The following is a 19,916-nucleotide window of genomic DNA, read 5'->3' on the forward strand; positions in this document are numbered from 1 at the left end:
TTACCGCTCAACAAACAACTCTTATTCTGGGAAAAATCCAGACTTTTGACATTCCTTTCTATTTTCTACATCCTACTTCCTGTAGATCCATCAAGAAAGGCACATGGTAAGTCTGATGTCTCTTTTCAATTATCAGAAATATTCTTATTTATCTTATAATTTCATACGAGGCTTTTAGTTGAGGTCAATGGTATAACCTTTTTTATTATAAGGGAATTTTAAAAAAAATTATAATACGCATTGATTAAATTGCATACTTTAGAGAGTACATGTGGTTTAGGTTATTGTAGCTGTAAGCTGTAATACTTTTTTTTTTTTTGAAAATTGTCACTGGTGTTACTGTCCCTGGTGTTTCTGCTCTTCATGTGAACGCCCGTGACGACCTGTAATACCTTGTGTAAATAAGCTAATACACATATCATTGTTAACTCTCCTTATTGATTAACATTCTGTTTGTCTAAGGAACAATCACAATGACAGTGTAGGGATGCTGACCCTGAATGCAGAGCAGAGTACTTGCAGGAAAGGAAACAGGGCAATGCCAGAGATATTGAGACAAAAAAGAGAAAGAAAATAAGTGACTTAAGTGAAAAGAGAGAAGAGAGCTCAACACAAGGCATGGAAGGTGTCTCAGAAGAGGCAAAGACTCGGAGCAGCAGCATTGACCCCACAATTTACATGGAAATTTAACAGCAAAATGCTGTTTTCATGTAATAGCAGTACGTTGCTGTTTATTATAATGCATTATGGAATGACCTGGTTGCTTTAAATTGCGTGGTGACACTGTTATTTAATAGTATTATACCATATTATTTCCATGTACATGTAGGAGGCAGGACATTTTGGATTATCTGCATGAGGTAAGTTTGCAACTCTGCCTATGATTGTATTATCTGTAAATTACCTATTACTATTAAATATTACATTTTAAACATTCAGTGAAGCTTTTGTGATTTAAATCAGATGACGTGATTGCGTGTTTTAACCAGGCAAAGGGTTGATGGAGCAAGATACGACAGGAACATTTATACTTATGAACCCGTAACACACACTCTGGTGAGAAATCTGAAGTTTTATCCAACCTGCACATTTTCCTAAACTTCATCTGCATAAAAGATGAGTGAGGAATGAACAAAGTCAGTAATGTTTTTTCTTCTGTGGTTCCATATTTAACGTGTGTATTGAACCCGTGCATGTAGGTGAGAGATCTTTTGGATTATCTGCTGCTGTTATTTGAAGTAGAAGTACCAAGTACTTCTAAATATCACATTATAAAGATCCAGTGAAGTGTAATTTTAATTAAATGACAGTATAGTGTGTTTTAACCAGGCAAAAGGTGATCGAGTAAGATATGATAGGAACCTGTATGCTTGTGAGCTCGTTAAAACACCCAGACTGCATTTGTATTTGCTACCATCACGCACACACCGGTAAGACACCTGACGTTTATGCAGCAGAAACGTGTCCCAATCTTTATCTGAGTAAAAGAGCTTGAATTCATGATTGTGCCTAGAGATTGGAATGGCAGGATATACAGTGAAAAGTGTTAGTTTGGTCTGTACTCACCCAAAACCAATTGAATCGCTTCAGAAGACTGGTTAAACCACTTGACTCGTATGAGTTACCTTTATCCTCCATTTATGTCCATTTTGGTGTTTGCAGAAGAAGAGAATGGGGACCAAACTTTCATTGTATGAACAAACAAACATTACATCTCCATCAAAATATCATCGTTTGTGTCATATGAGTTTGAATCGACATAAGGGTGAGTAAACGATGAGAGAATTATCATTTTTGGATAAACTATTCCTATTCTGAGTAATAGGCCTATTACCTCTGTAGAATATTAGCACCAAGTATTTGCAGATACTATCAGTCATTTTAAATTGTTTTCTTTACCAATAGATGTGTGCCACTCCTGCTGACCTTGAGAAGCCGGGTAACCTGCCTGTGACTCCTCGTTTGATCGTGCTTGGTAAGAATATCATTAGATATGTCTGCATTTTGTTTCACTGAAACAAAGCTGAAAAAAGGACTGAAACTGAAAAAAGGAGAAGATCCACCTTTATGTGCCTCATGCTAGAATCCACTATCTTTTATTGCACTGTGCAGGTTTGAATTCTTTGAGGAAATTGTTTTATTCAGTTGACAACTTTGAAATTATTTTTAACAAAGCAAAGCCTGAATCACTTTGAGATTTTAGTTCACCTATAAAAACCTCATAGGATTTTAATCACCCTACATTTTATTGTATTGTAACCTTTTTTTGTCATGAAAATAACCTTGGAAGCGGGCATGGCGTTAAATTAAAAACAAACTAAAACAAAGTTCAGTGTTCAATTGTCATCATGTACTCACAGTCACGTTCTTACAAACCAAAATAACTTTGTGTCTAGGGACTGGCAGTGTCAGTTATCATTCAATATTATTGTTTAGAAAGAATTATTATTATTTAGATGCAGTGAAAGTGAATGGTAACTGAAGCTGTCAGTTCCTAATATTCTGCCTACATCTTCTTTTGTGTTCAACTGAAGAAATGCAGTCATGCAGATTTGGAGCAACACAAGTGTGAGTAAATGATGACAGTTTTCATTTTCGGGTGAACTTTCCCCACGGTGTGTTTGCACTGGGGCTGTGTTCCTTCTTCTTCCTTGCAGAGGTACTGTAGGTTCTGTTATCATGGAAGACATGACATTGTGTGACACTGTCAGAGCTGGCATAAATTTCTCACTGCCTTTTGTACACCTAGCTGTCCTGAACACATAAAGACACATTAATCTATCTATCCATTCCTTTAAGGTCCAGGTGATATTCCGGGGCAGTGGATGAAACGATGGATGATCAGTCTGGAAGGCAGAATAATCTGCGAGGGTGTGCAGAAAACGTTTCTCATTGGACTTGCTGCATTGTTTTCTTTGCATTGCATCTTTAATTAACAGTGCCAAGAGGAAGCAACATCCACACTGGAATTCCTTCAAAGGTAACAAGCTTGTACTTATTAATGAGCATTAAACAAATAATAAAATATGTTCATCATAAATGTAATCCATATGATTACAGTAGTTTAATTCAGTTTAGTTTAAGTGAGAACAGACTAAAATGTAAATTTTTCATTGTTCATCTTGCTGTTTCAGTCTCTAGGCACAATCATGATTTCAGTAATGATTACACCTTCTAGTATTTGACACACGCTCAGAGCGCTAGGAAGTGTACTTGAGCTTGAAATCATGATCACCAAGGAAAATGCTGATGTCAAGATTTATAGTGGGAAAAAAAGTCTCTACGTTTTGGTCTGTTCTCACAGAAAACATACTGGATCGCTTCAGATGTCACAAATTAAACCATTGGAGTCTTATGGACTACCTTTAAAATGTCTTTATGTGCTTTTGGGAACTTGAAATTTTGGTCTCCATTCACTTGCTTTGTATTGACAACCAGACATCATATTTCATCATCATCATATTAAAATATCTTTCTTTGTGTTCCATGGAAAATAAAAGAAATTCATGAAAGTACCTTAAAATTTACTCACCCTCATATTGTTCAAAGCCTGTACTGTATAACTTATTTTCTTCCATGGACCACAAAATCAGACTTTTTAGAGATAATTTACACATGCTTTTTCCAAGTAATGAAAATTATTGGGGGCATTCACCGACACGCTCCATAAATTCTCAGAACAGCACCATAAATGTACTCCGTATGACCTGTGTGCTTTATTCCAAGTCTTCAGAAATTATACAATAGCTTTTTTTAATCAAATAAATTTATTATTCAGTCATCGAATAACCTTACAATAATCACAAGTTCCAGTAGTAATTTTCTTATATGCACAAAAACTTACAAATAAAATAAATGAATGAATGAATAAATAAATAAGTAAATAACAGAAAACCACATTAAATGTAACACCCCTTCCCCAGCCTGTTAATATAAGATACAGTGACATTCAAAACAACTTTTAAGTTACAATACATTGCATTAAGGAATAGAATTCCTCTTGAGGTAACAGAAGAAAGGGTCCCAAATCTTGTGAAACTGTCCAATGTTGCCTTTTAAAAGATATCTGCTTCGCTCCAAGTGCAGTGTAGATATCAGCTCCTCAAGCCATAGTTTGGCAGCAGAAGGATTAACCTTTTATACAATAGCTTTTGTATGAGATGTATATGATGATATGAGATATTATATGAGATAATCAAAGTCATACAATTTTAAATCTTTGTTCACTGAAAATCTTCCCCTCTTATTTTTCTTATTTTTCAGACGCTTTATCGGAATAAATCCGGAAAAGGGGACCAAGGCTGCACGGGGAAAAGTGGTGTCTTAAAAAACTGGAAGAACTGTGCAGGAGACTGTAACCGTCAGTCCAAAGTATCAAATCTTTTGAAAGACTGATGCATGTTGAGTGGAACTGCATTTAAAATGTAGCTGACACTCCCCACCCATGCAGTTTGTTTTTCACATAACATGGTGGGCTGGTGTGTTGCTGAAGCCTGATTTTATTTTTTATACTGATTTGTATTTTATAAACCATTTGTTTTTATATTTAAAAAATGGACCAGTGTTTGTTAGAGCTTGATTTGAGAGTTTACTTGTATTCAAGTAATTTGCTTCTTTTGGTAAAAACAGTTTTTGGGCTGGTGTTTGCTGAAGCCTGATTTGCACAATTATTTATATTTTATAAACCATTTGTTTTGAAATAAAAAATAGGCTGGTGTTGAAGCCTGATTTGAGTAGATTTGTATTTTATGTACAGGTCATTTCTATATTTTGGTTTGTTTTGATAAAACATTTTTTTGCTTTTCACATATAATAAGCCATTTGTGTATTTTGATATGTTTTTTTTTCTGTTTTAGGGCATATTGTATGCAGACATGGTGCAAAATTTATCTGGTACTGCATCAGAATAAAAAAAATCACAACTTGGCTTTTTTTCACATTTGTAATCCACATAGACACATAGAAAATATTAAATGCATATTATACAGTTGAGATGATGGAGTTGTGACTAGTGTGTAATTTAACAGCTGTATACTGTAGCTGACAAAAACGGTATCTAGCTGTTAATTTCAACGACAGTAACACACCGTATTTTTACAGCATAATTACAGCATAATGCCACAGTTTACTGTTTTATTTACAGGATTTCTATTTCTTTTTACAGTGTATAAAAGTCTTATAATATAATATAATATAATATATTATATTGGTCTCATCATCAACAAATCTCTATAGTTGTTGATATTAGACTCTATAATGTTTATGTTTCTGTGGCACTCAGTTGCTCAAAATACTATAAAATAAAGCCAAAAACTCTCAAAAACAGAATCGACGTCACCGGCCATGTGGCGTCACATAACACTGTGACGTCATAAAGGGGGCTCCGGTTGATAAAGGTGGGAAACAGAAGGACGCTGAGGACTGTTCAGCATTTCTACTGCACTGTTACAAGAGGAGTAATGGCTTTAATCGGAAAATTAAGGCTCGCAGAGTCCCGCTGGAAAGGTTTGGTTAAAAGGACTCAGAGGAATGGTCTGTGCCACACCTTCTACAGCCCGAACGGGGATGAGTACACCGGAGAGTGGCGGGGTAACCTGAGGCATGGGCAGGGAACTCAGGTGTGGAAGAGAGCCAGAGCCATGTATGAAGGCGAGTGGAAACGGGATGCGCGAGACGGTTACGGGAAGCTCTACAAACTGCAGCCGTCTACTAAAGAATATTTAAGAGTTTATTCAGGGACCTGGAGGAACGATAAGAAGGAGGGGTTTGGGAGATGTTTCTACAGCTCGTCAGCGCGATATGAGGGGCAGTGGGTGGAGAATGAGAGGAGCGGATGGGGGAGGATGAGGTATGAGAATGGAGATGTGTATGAAGGAGAGTGGCTCAGGGATAAACCCCACGGCCAGGGCGTGCTGGCGCTCAGGAACGGGAACAGCTATCAGGGCTCCATGAAGGACGGGAAGAAACATGGACACGGACGCTTTGTCTACAGGGACAGGGGTCAGGTGTACCAGGGCTTCTGGGTAGATGATGCGCTGAAGTGTGGGACGGTGTGTGAGTGCGACAGGAAGAAAACACACACACCACAGCTGCACCCTTTACCCCCGGTGATGCTGCAGGATGTTCAGGCTGTACTGAAGGAGGCACGCGACCAGTTCAAAAACAGGATTAATGCACTTTAACGGACCTTTGGTGTAAAAAAAAAAAAAAAGAAAAAGAAAAGAAAAGAGAAACAAACATAAATATAAACATAAATATAAATATAAATATACACATAAATATAAATATACACGAAACGTGTCTCTGAAAGTTAACTGAGAGAGTTACCATGCACGCGACAGTCAGCGGTGTGCACGAGATAATTAACCCCAAAATTACACCATGTGCTTTCAGGGACTCCATAAATATAATAAATGAATGAATTAATAAAGAAATCTCTCAAATATCTCAGTGTTTGTTTGTTTATTGTACATTACACAGGTCATGCAGAATGATTTATCTTTAAAAAAAATCAGATAGTGAAATTCAGTAAGAAAGTAGACTAATAGAATAATAGTATGTGTATATATATATATAATTGTCATTTTAAAATTGATTTCTAAGTCAGTCTTATTCATTTTCCTCATGTTTGTTCAGTGATGCTCAGAGTGAAGTGTAAAATACAGGACTAATGCTTATTCATGCCTGTTGTCATGGTTACAGATTTACAGCTTACATGTGAGAACATGCTGGGATTGAAATGGGAAAACAGTATGAATTAGGTTTGGGGAACAGGACTGGATCTGCGCTACCATTTTGCCCATTGTACTGTCATTTACTGTTTTAGCTGTTTTCTGATATCATGGTGTGAAGATGTTGTTTTCCCATTTCAGTGCCATGTTTTGATCTGCTTCAACCTTTCACATAAATCTCTCACTATCAAGAAACTTTAGTGGACAAACCTTCTTTCTGAACACAGTGAGGGGAAATAAGTAATCAGGCACATATGTTTTTGTTATTTAATAAACATCTAGTGCATAAATCCACTTCAGATTTACACAGATAATGTCTTTTGACTTTGTACTTACAAATATTTTTTTAAAAAGTGTGTATTCATAAGCATGAACAAAAATTTGTTTAAAAAAAAAAAAAAAAAAAATGTATCCAGGAAAATGTATTCAAACACAACTGTAACCGACATTAACGGCTTTACAACAAAGTATTAATGATATTAATTTGTGGCGTCTCGAAACATTTTACCCTTTCAAATTAGGTTTTTTAAACATCTTTGTTTATATTTAGGTCCCTTTACACTTATGAATACACACATATGTATATACACTAACTCAAGCCAAAATTCACTTAATACTGATGACAAAATGGTCTGAATTAAGTTTGGGAACATGACTGGCTCTAGCACATACTGTGCTAATTACAGCTATAAGCTCTATAAGGTTTACATAGTAGTAACATGGTGTAAAGCCAAGTTTTATGATGTGACTCCGAAACAGTTGAGCATTATAATATTTGATTCACTGGACAAAAATGCCTATAGATGACTGTGTGCATATTGTTAAACTTTGTCCACCCCACTGTTCTGTCCTCTGCTCACATGTCTCTGAGTGTGCATTGCCAGATAGCTGAACATGTTCTAGTTGATTAAGAGGCACTCAGGAGGAGAAGTTGACATCTTTTACTTGAATTTCTTGTGTGCAATCATGCAATTTCTCTTAATCTCCTTATATTTTTTGTGAAACTGAAAAGAAAGTATAAGTATGGGTCCTTGATATACTTTAGCCAACGGATCCAACATAAAATCTTCAAATTATGACAAATTATTACAGAAGACAACTGATCTCTGAGACACTACTGCACAGTGCACATGGAGCTGCTTAAGAAGCTTAAAAGTACCAAAATTAAAATTAACTAAATACATACACATAATTAACTAAATACATACACATAACATTTTAAATTACAAGGATGAACAATAAAACTTACAAACAAAGCTTCTAAAAAGGCTTTACACAACAGATTGAGAAAGATTTAGGACAAGATCAAATAATACAGTCAGCTTTTCACTCTGCTGGACTGAAAATGGCTGACACATGACCCTAATAGCCAACAAATAAAGTTTTTCCTCGAAATTTGAATAATCAGACCAAAGCCAGAGAGAGCCACCTAGTGACAGAAAAGGAGAACATTAAACTTAACATGACACACAATTGTCAATTTGTTGAAATAATATTCACCTTTAGACAAAATCAGACACCAGCTTTATTACATGAAAAAACTACTTTATCAATGTTATATATTTAATAGGTAATGCATCCAATATGCACTAATGCAATCTAGAACGATAAATAAGGCAAATAATAGAGATACACTAATAAACTACAGTTTGAAAAGCAAATGTCCAGCAGTTTGCGCCAGTGATCATTTGATCATTTGATCACTGGCACCAGCTGCTGGACATTTGCTTTTTATTTCATGCTGCATATTTAGATGACATAATTATTTATAGTAATGATTGGCAGCAGCATTTAAAACATCTGAGGGCTGTCCTGAGATCCTTGAGATGGGCGGGACACTATATATATATATATATATATATATATATATATATATATATATATATATGGATTTGAAATGAAGCAGTCATGAAGATTGAACATATGATTTTGTACAGAGTCCCTCCATTTTCACAGGCTCAAAAGTAATTGGACAAACTAATAATCATAAATATTATGATTAATTTTAATACTTGGACACCTGAAGTCTAGAACCCATGGACATCGCCAAATGCTGAGTTTCCTCCCTCGAGATGATTTGCCAGGCCTTTACTGCAGCTGCCTTCAGTTGCTGCTTGTTTGTGGCTCTTTCTACCTTCCGTTTTGTCTTCAGTAAGTGAAAAGCAGCTCAATTGGGTTGAGGTCATCGGACATTTAAGAACATTCCAGTTCCAGGTTCTTGGGTTGCTTTCATGGTATGTTTTGGGTCATTATCCATCTGTACTGTGAAGCGCCGTCCTGTCAATTTTGCAGCATCTGACTGAATCTGAGCAGAAAGTAGCTCTGTACACTTCAGAATTCATCCTGCTACTTCTATCAACAGTCACATCATCAATAAACACCAGTGTCCCAGTTCCACTGGCAGCCATACATGCCCATTCCATAACACTGCCTCCACATGTTTGACAGATGATGTGGTATGCTTTGGATCATGAGCCCTGCCTTTCCTTCTCCAAACTCTTCTCTTCCCATCATTTTGGTACAAATTAATCTTGCATCAAAACTGGTCAGATTTTTTAAGAGGTTTTTAGCAAAGTCTAATCTGGCCTTTCTGTTCTTGAATGTTACCAGTGGTTTGCATTTTGAGGTAAACCCTCTGTATTTGCATTCATGAAGGCATCTCTTGATTGTAAACTTTGACAATGATACTCCTACCTCGGCCAGAGTGTTCTTGACTTGGCTAGATGTTGTGAAGGGGTTTTTCTTCACCAAGGAAAGTATTCTGCAATCATCCACTTTAGTTGTCTTCCGTGGTCTTCCAGGCCTTTTGGTGTTTCTGAGATCGCCAGTGCATTCCTTCTTTTTAAGAATGTACTAAGTTGTTGATTTGTTTTTTCAGCTTAACGATGGCCTCCTTTGCTTGCATCTACACCTCTTTGGACAGCATAGTGAGAGTTCCCATGAACAGCTACCAAATGCAAATTCAACACTTGAAATCAACTCCAGATCTTTTATCTCCTTAGTTTGTCATGAAATAATAAGAAGAAAACATGACACTAAAGTTGCACAGTTATATGATAAATTAAAATGCAAATGGTGTTATTTCATTTCATTTTTCATTTCGGCACCATCTTTGCACATAGCTTGGCTTTGTGTTTTGTGTTATAATTTTCAAATTTTTATTTTAAAAGGACCAAATTATATAAAATATTTCCCTATTTGAGATAATGTTTATACTGTTTAAGGGATTAAAACATTGTGGGCTATGAAAACTCACCCTACTCTGAAAGAAAGGCCCTTCCAAAAATAGAGTAATTTGGATCCAGCCTAGCCAAAGCATTCTTCACCCTTAAAAGAATCATTATTTTGCACAACATGCACACTTCCACTGTATGAACCAGTGCTCAGAGCACTGTTTAATGGGTTAAAACGTCTTGGGCACCCAAAAACTTATCAAATTCTGAAAAAAACCCAGACTTCATAAAATAAAAGAATTTGGATGCAGACTGGCCCAAAGCCTTCTTCATACTTAAAATGACCTTATTATATTGCCTAAAATGTCTAATTTCCCTATAGAAGTCAATGTTCAAAGAACCCTGTAAGGGGTTAAAATGTCTTGAGCCACCAAAAACTACCTCTGAAAGAAAGGGATGTTTTGGAATAAGGGCAGCATCATGCAGTCACAGTACAAAGAAATGAAGAAAACTTTAAGACAGTGTGATGAGATAATAATGGTAAGCTTTTCCTCTCACTAAGCCATGAATTGCTACAGTAAACCATGTGTCAGTCGTGTGCTGGAAAATTAAATATAGTACCTCTAGACATTTCAAACATTGATATTTAGGAGCAACAGACAAGCTTCAACTCATGAGCATGTGAACCTTGTGTGAGGATGTTTGCACTGCATGATGAGTTGTACTACATGCTGAACTACTGATTCCCAGTAACAGTCCCGGTGACATTTTCCTCCTTTTTAATACGACAATAACAAACTAGTGGGTGCACATAATAAAACAAGTGCTTTTTACAATCATAGAGCAACATTTTGCCCTTTTCTCATGTGATCTGACTCCTGAAGAGCTTGATAATTAACTGATGATGTGGTAACATTGCTAACAGGAAACTAACAGCCCAAAAGAAAAACAAAGAAAGAGAATTTTATGACAAAAACCTAGTGTATGTTGGTGGACAAGACTGCCTTTTTTTTTTTTTTTACATGTGAACATAAAGCACTCAAGTTTGAACCTCTTCTGCTCTATGGTCTGCAATTCCAGGGTGATCAGATGAAGGCGAATCTGACACACAATAAGGAGTTAATAAATCTAAGCTTTTCTTCTCATAAAACCATGACTACTATTATTAACTCCCTCTCTTGTATGTGTGTCCTTTTTTCCACAGAACATTTCAGGCTGTTCTCACAAGCGATGAGTCTGCCCTCAGAAGTATCTAATTGTGTGTTTAGAAATAGATAAAGACAGGCTTTGCTTCCTGGTCTCTCTGGCAGAAGCTGAGGAGGAATATCAGAAGCAGACCGAGTCCAATGTGAGGCTCTGTGAGACACATGAAGTGTGATGAGATAATGAGAAAAAGCAAGAAAAGCCTTGCATTAAACCGCTCCTTCAGAAATAATGTCATGTTCATGCTGCATGACGAGTTGCACCACAGGCTATATGTACTACTTGTCCAAAATGAAAATGATTTTTGTATTATTTTTTTTTATAGAAATAGCTGCTTGCAGATATGAACATTAAGTTTGAACTCCTTTTCCTCCATGCCTGTGTTTAATGATAGTGAGCGAGAGTGGGAGGCTCACAGCAGCTAAACTTTACAGCAGAACAGTAACACCAGACATTGTACTGCCATTAACAATGAGAGAAGCTGAGTGAGAGTGACTATTATGACAAATGTATATGCTTAGATTTACAGATTACTGAGATAGCTGGATTGGTTTGATGGTTTAACATGATCCTGGATTTGTCCATACTTCAAACTGCTGTCAAACTTGCTCTGACAGTAAGTCTGTAAGCTCAACCCTGCACAAGAGCAGTCTTACTCAACATTATTCAACACAAGATTAGATCGCACATTTAGAAGAGTTTTATATATAATCCTCACACTAAATAGATAAGCGTAAACCTCTCTGTCCTGAAGACTCTCCCGTGTCCAAAAATTTACTGACTGTTACAAAGCACAGACATTGGAGACTCCTTCTATATGTTACATAAACATCTCTTTGCAGAAAATCTTTTGTTATGCAGCAACACATTTTTAACCCATCTTTTGTGTGGAGCATCTACTACACAAGTTCCTGTATAAGTAGTTACAATAGAAATGATATCGTATTAGAACGAGAGCATTAATATAAACCTGTCATATGCAGCTGCACTACTGTCAGCGCTGCTGTTATAGAAAATTAATCAATATTTTCTGAATTCAACAGCACTGCAGTATAAGCACTGATAAAGCCCTTTACACATATTAATGTTTTATATGAAAACCACATCAATGAATATGAGACACAATTTGAAACAACCGAACACACTGTTATGTGCTAGCAGACGCTAATCGCTTACTTGCTAAAGTACAGTCCCATTACAGAGTACTAATTTCACACAGTAAATAGTAAGAGTGCAAGTTATCTTAAGTTAGTCCTGCGTAGTTCTGCTGAGATGACTGCAGTGACAAACAAGGACGAATAGGCTACATCGTTAGCTTAAATTTAACTTTTGCTAACACATGAGCAATAATTTCTAGTAAAATCATTGTAGCTCCACATTTGTGGAGAAATTTCACATTAAGAATCATCAGAACTGAAGCTTTCCATAGATCGCAGCATTGTTGTCTTCATGCTTGCAGTTGTAAAAGATCTTTAAACACAAAGCTGGTGGCACGATAACAGCTCTAACACACTAACATGTGGAGAGATTTAAACACAACCTTGGAATTTTAAACACAAACCCGGAATTTTCCTTTAATTTCACAGAATATGGTCAGTCATGTGCAGTAATCTGTAAAGGATATCTAAAACTGTTATGTTTTATTGATTCCCTGGAATCTGAAGAAACTCAAATCATCAGTAACTCAATTCCTATGCAGTTTTATGGCTAGTTTACACTGAAAGCAAGCATAATTTTTGTGTGTATGCTTCACATATATTGACGTAACTGTACAAGATCAGTAAAATCAGATCAGAAACTGTGAGTGCAAAATATATCAACAGTATAACAGCTGCAAAATTATATTTCAAAAATTATGTGTTTTTCATTTACATAGGACTTTCTCACACACCAGAGCAGATTAGCATCCATTTGTTCAAGGTCCAGAATGAGCATCTGGCTGTGCACAGGACTACATGAGCTCTGCATCAGGCTTCATGCTGAACAGCTTGAGGCATTCACTCTCAGGCAGCAGCTTGTTGAGGCGCTTCATCTCACACACACACACACACACAAACACACACACACACACACACACACACACACACACACACACACACTGAAATAAACCCTGATTCATTGTCTTTTTAGGATTAAAATAAAGTAATTTATACAGAAGCATGGTTGAATTCTGGATTGTGATTGGTCAGAAGGTGTTAATTAATTGTCATTAACAGCAGCTTTGACAGTAGTGCAGCTGCAGATCATAGGGTTATATTAATGCTCATGCACAAGAACTTGTATTGTGGATGCTCTACATAAACTAAGGTTAATAAAAAGCTGATTAAAAAAATATGTTATTTAACAAAGAAAAATTAATCATTGATATGGCAAGTATATGATAAGTTTTCTATAAGGAGATATTTGTATAATTTAACATCCACCACAGACAGTTCCCTGCAAAACCACCAGAGGACACCCTCCCATGCATTTTTGAATTTCTTTCTCTGGTTTCCTATGTTTGTGCACTCCTGTTTTGTGTTCTCCCTGATGAGTTTATTTGTTTCCTTTGTGGTTTGTTGAATAAAGAGAAAAGCCTACACTTTCATCTACCTCCGAATCTTTACATTTAACATTTATGGAAGGAGTCTCCAGCGTCAGCGCCGTAACAGTCAGAGGTAAAGCTGTAACTTTACGTTTTCAAACACAGGAAAGTTTTCAGGACAGAGGTGCTTTCCAGTTTCAGTAACGATGACAATCTGTTTTTTTGTCTTATTAAATTAATTAAAGAAAAAAAATAGAAGCTAGTGATAGAAGGACTGGTATGCAATAACGTAAGTGATAACAGAAACTAACTTATTTTGCTGATGTTCCACAACATTAAATATAATTATAAACAGATAAAAAAGTATGAGGTATTATTCTCTAATTAATAAAAATTGACAAATGGAAGTTGCTGTGGTATAAGAGGAATAAAACACTTCTGGATGTGTAGTACCCCAAATAGTGCACAACTTCAGACCTGGCACCTGTTTAAGTGCTTTAAGGATGACCAAAGTTGGACGAACTGAAGAACATTTGTGTTGAGCAGAACTGGTGGGAATAAATTTATGTGTTTGTATCAATAATAGTGTGAATGTTTGCCAGGACACAGAGATCAATGCTGAAACTGTGGGGCTGCAGTAATTAGCATACACTCTTACATTTCAGCAGAGGCTGAAAACTGAGAATCTCCTGAAGCTTGATGACATTGGGGTCATTATGGATGTTGAGTAATGACTGTGTTCCTTGAGCTACCATCATGCTGTCATTTTAGTGTTTGATGCTTTGCTGGCAAGGGCATGACTAACAATTAAAAAAGATATTTCCAGGACTATTTAGTAAGTCATAACAACACATACTGTATTTTGTGTTGTTCATGATGTATTTCATTCCGATTTCAGAAATATGCTCTAAAGTACGGAATTGTCTTTCAAAATATATGATCCATATATTAGCTGCTATTGCCAGCAGCAGCTGGTGGTGATGAGATGGGAGGCTAAAATTTTATATCTGTCAATAGCTCAACAACAAAACTTAGGGGTGCATTGTATCACTGGGTCTCATTGATGGGATAAGAAGAATATGGACACACACACACACACACACACACACACATACACACACACACTCTCTCTTAAAGGCAGCTGAATTAGTGATTTATAATTTTTTTTACTGTTTCAAGTCTGTGATGCTCGACTGGATTCATGTTGTGTTTCCTCTGAATAGTAAACACAGTAAAGATAAAAGCTATAACGCTTTCATTTCAAATTAAAAAACACTAAACTTACAGTTCTATTGTCTGTCCTTTTGTGTGATTTGTACTTTGATTGGACAATATGTGCTTAATCTATCTACATTTAGTTCCTCCTAAAAACTAATATCTAGTTTTATTTTATTATTTTTTCCTAAAAAAATAAAATCTATTATTTTCAATAATAGAAAACTCTTTATTCTATTCTATTCTATTCTATTCTAAGTGTCTTCAGAAAATCCTCCTTCTTTTCACAATGTTTTGTTGTCTTTTAAATTTTTTTAAGTAATTGGTGCATATAAATTAATAATGTAGCATATAAATTAATAATGTAGCATATAAATTAATAATGTAAGGGCCTGTGTGGAAAATGTTGGTAGGTGGATTGCACAAAATTCTTTGACCACTTTTCACTTTGAACTTCACTAAACAATAATCCTGTTTGCCTCACCTTTGGAATTAACTTTGACTTCAAGCAATAAATAACAACATGTTTATACAAAATCGTGTTGTGGAAATTTGGAAGTAGTAGAACGCTGGTGGAATTCCTCGGGTCACAAGATAAGTACTAGATGGCCACCAGATAGATTCAGTAGCAACATTAGTGACCTAGAATCAATCAGGGTTGCAGGGGAGAAGAGCGGGTTTTATTACACTACTGTAAGTGTACTGTAAGTAAAGTACACTTCCTTGTAAAGGAATCCCTTGTTGTTAATGACCAATAGAGGCTGTTTGTCAAGAACAACATCCTGGGTAACAAAGTGTTGTCTACACACATTTTTCTTAGCTAGCTATAAAAAATGCTCAACAGTTTTCTGCCTCATTGTTGCCTGCCATGTGCTGCTAGCAGTGAACTCCTCATACTGAGTTTAATGGTTAAGATGTTTTATCAGGTTACTTCTATTATAGGAAGATACTATAGTTCCTCCTCTTGTTATTTCCGTAGAGCAGAACAGATTGCTGTCAACCATACAGCAAAGCCAAGAGGTACTGCTATCTTGAGCTCGGAAAAGGAAGCTTTGTGCAGTAGGGGTTTCACATGACTGATTACGTGTAGTTAATAATGCATACTGTACCTGATGAACTGTAGTCTGAATGCTTATGCTCAACATCACCTTTTGTTCAGCTCACATTGTGCCCAACTGTTTCCTGTACAACAGCTGTGTCCTTAATAACTCTCATTCATAAACACTGACTGTGGATTATCACAGGACTCAGTCTGTTAGTGAATGGTTGTGAATGGTTGTGAAACCATCTTTAAGGAAGTATTCAGATACTATGGCATACCAGAGGACGCTATGTCTGATCGACATTGTGTCTGATCTGTCCAGTTCACGTCCTTGTTCTGGAGTGCTTGCTGTAAACAAGTCTTTAGTCTAATGGCCAAGTAGATAATTTGTGTGCATGTTAGGCTATCAAACACCCATGTACTGGAGAACTGTCTGAGTTACCGGCAGTAGATGAGGAGATAAGGAGAAGAAAACAAACCTGGAAAATGGCACACATTTGCCATAGAGCACTCAGGTGACAGAAATTCTATGCAGACCAGCAACACAGAACTAATCCTCAGCTTCAGCCTGGACCGATGGTTTTGCTTTCAATCTGTGACCCGAATAAAACTCAGGTCAGTCGCCCTCCTCACCAACAGAGGTTGTACTCTCCAGAGGTCTAGTGTGACCGATGCCACTCTCACCCACTTCTGGGTCACTTTCTGGACCTCTGCTATATAAACTGGTCATGGCCATTCATACAGTGCAGAACCATGTCAATATCTTGTGTCTTCTTTAAGTTCTGAGCGGTGTTCCTTGCTTTTGCCATTACTATGTATGACTCTTGCTTTCCTTGCTTATTGGACTACCGCCTCCCCTTTTTTTACTGTGAAATTGTTGACTTATTGTGTTTGCACGGAATGTTGATAAAGCTTTCTGCACACTTTTACACTTTGCTGACTACCTCAATATTATACATGCTTTTTTCTCCTTCTAACATTCATGTTTTTCTGCCCCTGTAACCATGTTTACCAGAGGAAGAGACATAAATGAGAAAAAAGCTGTTGGCATTAAGGCTGTGTCTGCTGTTCAGTTAACCATTGCTCTATCAAAAGAAGAGCACAGAAGGGTTGGTGACAATGTAGTCAGTAGTACAAAACGGAGATGGTTAAAGGTGGACATTTTCTATAAAAATTTACTGAAGCAGACTGAAGCAGAGCAGTTTAATTAGGGAGAAAGTAGAAATGGCTATAATGGCTTCTTGTAGCAGGGAGATGAAGAGAGAGGGAAAAGGGTTGGAGTGGTTGGCAAAAACAAAGGAAAGTGGCAAAAATGATGGTACTATTTAATGTGCCGATGAGCTGTTGTCCAAGAAAGGGAAGATAGTGAGCCAAGGGCCAAAGAGCATCTTTCTATGTGTGTATGTGGGTGTTTAATGGTTTTTCCTCACTCACATCCTCATATTTTGTGTCCAACCTTTTTTCTAGCAAAGCAGACATCTAGTATACAGCTACATGCAACAGGAGAATTTTATTTTTACATAAACTAGTAACAAAACAGAAAGCAGTGAAGTGACAACGGAAACATAACTGCATAATGCACAAAATTAAGCAGTACTTTTGATCACATCTGTGCAAAGCCAATTATTGCATTTGGGTGAATACACATGCGCTTGCCAATTTGTACTCACATTTAGGATCTCAGCTGACACTTTTGTCAATGTTCAGGGCCATTCTGCTCCACATATTTTTTGTACTCATGCTTAATGCCTTAAAATGACCAATCTTGCTTTCACTGTGAGTTTAGTAATCAGGGACTAGCTGTGACACACTCCCCAGGCCCCTGCACAGTTCCAATGACTGAATTAGGTGGTACATTTACAGATAATTGCTTCATTGGAGCCTTATCTGCTGTCAGTGTGTGAGGACCCCATGAATGAGCTAAGATAAGGCAGTAATTATGTGGCCAGCCTCAGTATACTCCTTGGGCCAAAGGAAAGGTTTGACAGGCCATCTACACTCACTGCAGCCTGTCAAACATGCTGTGGAGACACAAAAGGGCTTGAGTGAAGGATAGCGGGAGATCTATAAAAAAATAGAAAAAATAGAAAGAAAAATGTGTTTGGGGACCACAATGAAAGATTATAGCTTTTTCAAATGCTTGTGGGGAGCAGTGAAAGGCGAGACCTGCCATTACCAAAGAATAGAGCAAAAGATGTACAGGCTAGAATGGACAGAGGGATTGTTACAAGGGATCAGAACTATCTCTTCTTCCTTCTATCTTCCATTTGTTCCTGGTTAGTTGTAATGTATTCAAAATCAATGTGATTTTAAGGTTTTATATCACTGTGTCATCAAGTGGACAGACAAAGGCAAGTGCAGGTTTTCTGGTTTTATTAAACTGGATTTTATAATTTTATTTATCTGGTTTTATTACCAATGTAGAAGACAAATAAAATGGAAAGGAATATGAAACATAAGGCAGGCAAGCTGTCAGGCAATCAGCAAAACAGGCATAAATTAGACATGACTAGTGATCAGTAAGTGTGAAGCTAGCTATGGTCAAACCCTAATCAAGACAGACAGCAAAAGCTTGATATTGTCACAGAAGCAATGCTGAAGTAAGACTTTGCAAATAACACTGAGAGTCCATGTTATTTAAAAGGAGTAGTTTCATTGCAAGTAAGTTTCATTCATAATCATGTGACAGGGAGTGGGAGCTAGAGGTCATGTGATGAGGTTGTGAACTGAGGATCACACAGTTGTAGTCTGTAACTTCCAGAGGAACTCTGAAATTGTGATTGGAAGAGTATCAGGGGTGTTGCCAGACCTGCACTATTAGCGATGTAGCCTCTAATACTTTTTGATAGCCCTAAATGTTTTTATGCTGCAAAACACCAATTTAACCATCACAGTCATGTATGTTGATATATGTATGTGGTGTTCAAAGGAGATGCTCTCAAGCTTTTTTTTTTTTTAATCAAGGCAAGAGACCTCAACACAAAATATCAGACAATAAAGTCCTCAAAAGTGAGTCATATCACTTTCCAGAATCCCCTCAGCCTCATGAATCAGATGAAAAAATATATATCCATCAGGTTTATATGTAAATGCACAGCTGAGGATCATAGTTCAGCTACACTTGGTTTCAGTGGAAACAGGTGCAGAGACTTGACAAGTGCTAACAATGTAATCCTAATACGTGGCTAAGGATTTTACTCACCTTTTTTATGAACAACGTTGAAAATATCTGTTTGGCAAGAAATGAATTGGTAAGAATTTGTTCATTGTGTTTAATCCCAGGCAGGGTAGTATTAAGCTTATTCCTCGGCATGTCTTGTGGCATTAGACCATCCAACATAAATGTATTAGGGATCCTTGTTCTGATTGTCATTTGTAGGTAGTATTTTAAGATCCTGAAGTAAGGTCACAAGGAACACAGCCCTGCTGAAGTTCCTCTGGTGAGCTCGTAATAACATTAGAAACACTTCATTTGCTGATATAATGTCTATTGTGAAGGTCAGTGTATAAGTGGCTGGAATCTTGTGATTCAAACAGATGGTTTGAGGCCTATGATTAATGTTACTTGTATGTTTGAGTAATTACCTATTATGCTATACTTCTATATATTGCAGTTATTATAGAGAAAATCTGCAGCAGTTTATACAGATGCTGCTGCTGAAATGACCAAATAGTAGGAATCCATTGCAAAGGTCACCGTATGGACCTTTGTGCCATTGATGCAGTTTCAGCAAGATTTTAGAGCAATTTTTGTGAGTTGTCTGTCAATTCATAGTCCTGTGTAAAGCCCTGAGAGATGTCCTGGATCATATGGTTGCTCTGAAAAATCTTGCTGCTTACTATCAGACAATTCATTTTTTAAAGGATAATTATGTGATAATACTGTATATCTTTCCTCAAGGATTTACAGTGAATGGTACAAAAAAAAAAAATTCACTAGAGTTAAAACACAAACGACAAATGGTGTAGTGGATATTACATTTTTTTTGTCCCTGTGAATAGCTTACACTACAGTTAGGTCAATGAGA

The 19,916-nt window shown here is 36.7% G+C and overlaps 1 protein-coding gene and 1 long non-coding RNA gene across 2 annotated transcripts; both read left to right on the forward strand.

Annotated features, from left to right (window-relative positions):
* Positions 1-1,742: 1,742 nt before the first annotated feature.
* Positions 1,743-4,634, forward strand: LOC117596475 (uncharacterized). The gene is made up of 3 exons (XR_008301279.1): positions 1,743-1,975; positions 2,800-2,980; positions 4,264-4,634. It is a non-coding gene; the product is annotated as an uncharacterized LOC117596475 (long non-coding RNA).
* A 749-nt stretch (positions 4,635-5,383) lies between these two features.
* LOC113535305 (MORN repeat-containing protein 3-like) lies at positions 5,384-6,182 on the forward strand. Its single transcript, XM_053231600.1, has one exon. The coding sequence runs from the start codon at positions 5,460-5,462 to the stop codon at positions 6,180-6,182; it is 723 nt and encodes a 240-aa protein (XP_053087575.1). The 5' UTR covers positions 5,384-5,459.
* Positions 6,183-19,916: the final 13,734 nt, after the last annotated feature.

This window comes from Pangasianodon hypophthalmus, chromosome 29 (assembly GCF_027358585.1).
Source record: "Pangasianodon hypophthalmus isolate fPanHyp1 chromosome 29, fPanHyp1.pri, whole genome shotgun sequence".
NCBI lineage: Eukaryota > Metazoa > Chordata > Actinopteri > Siluriformes > Pangasiidae > Pangasianodon > Pangasianodon hypophthalmus.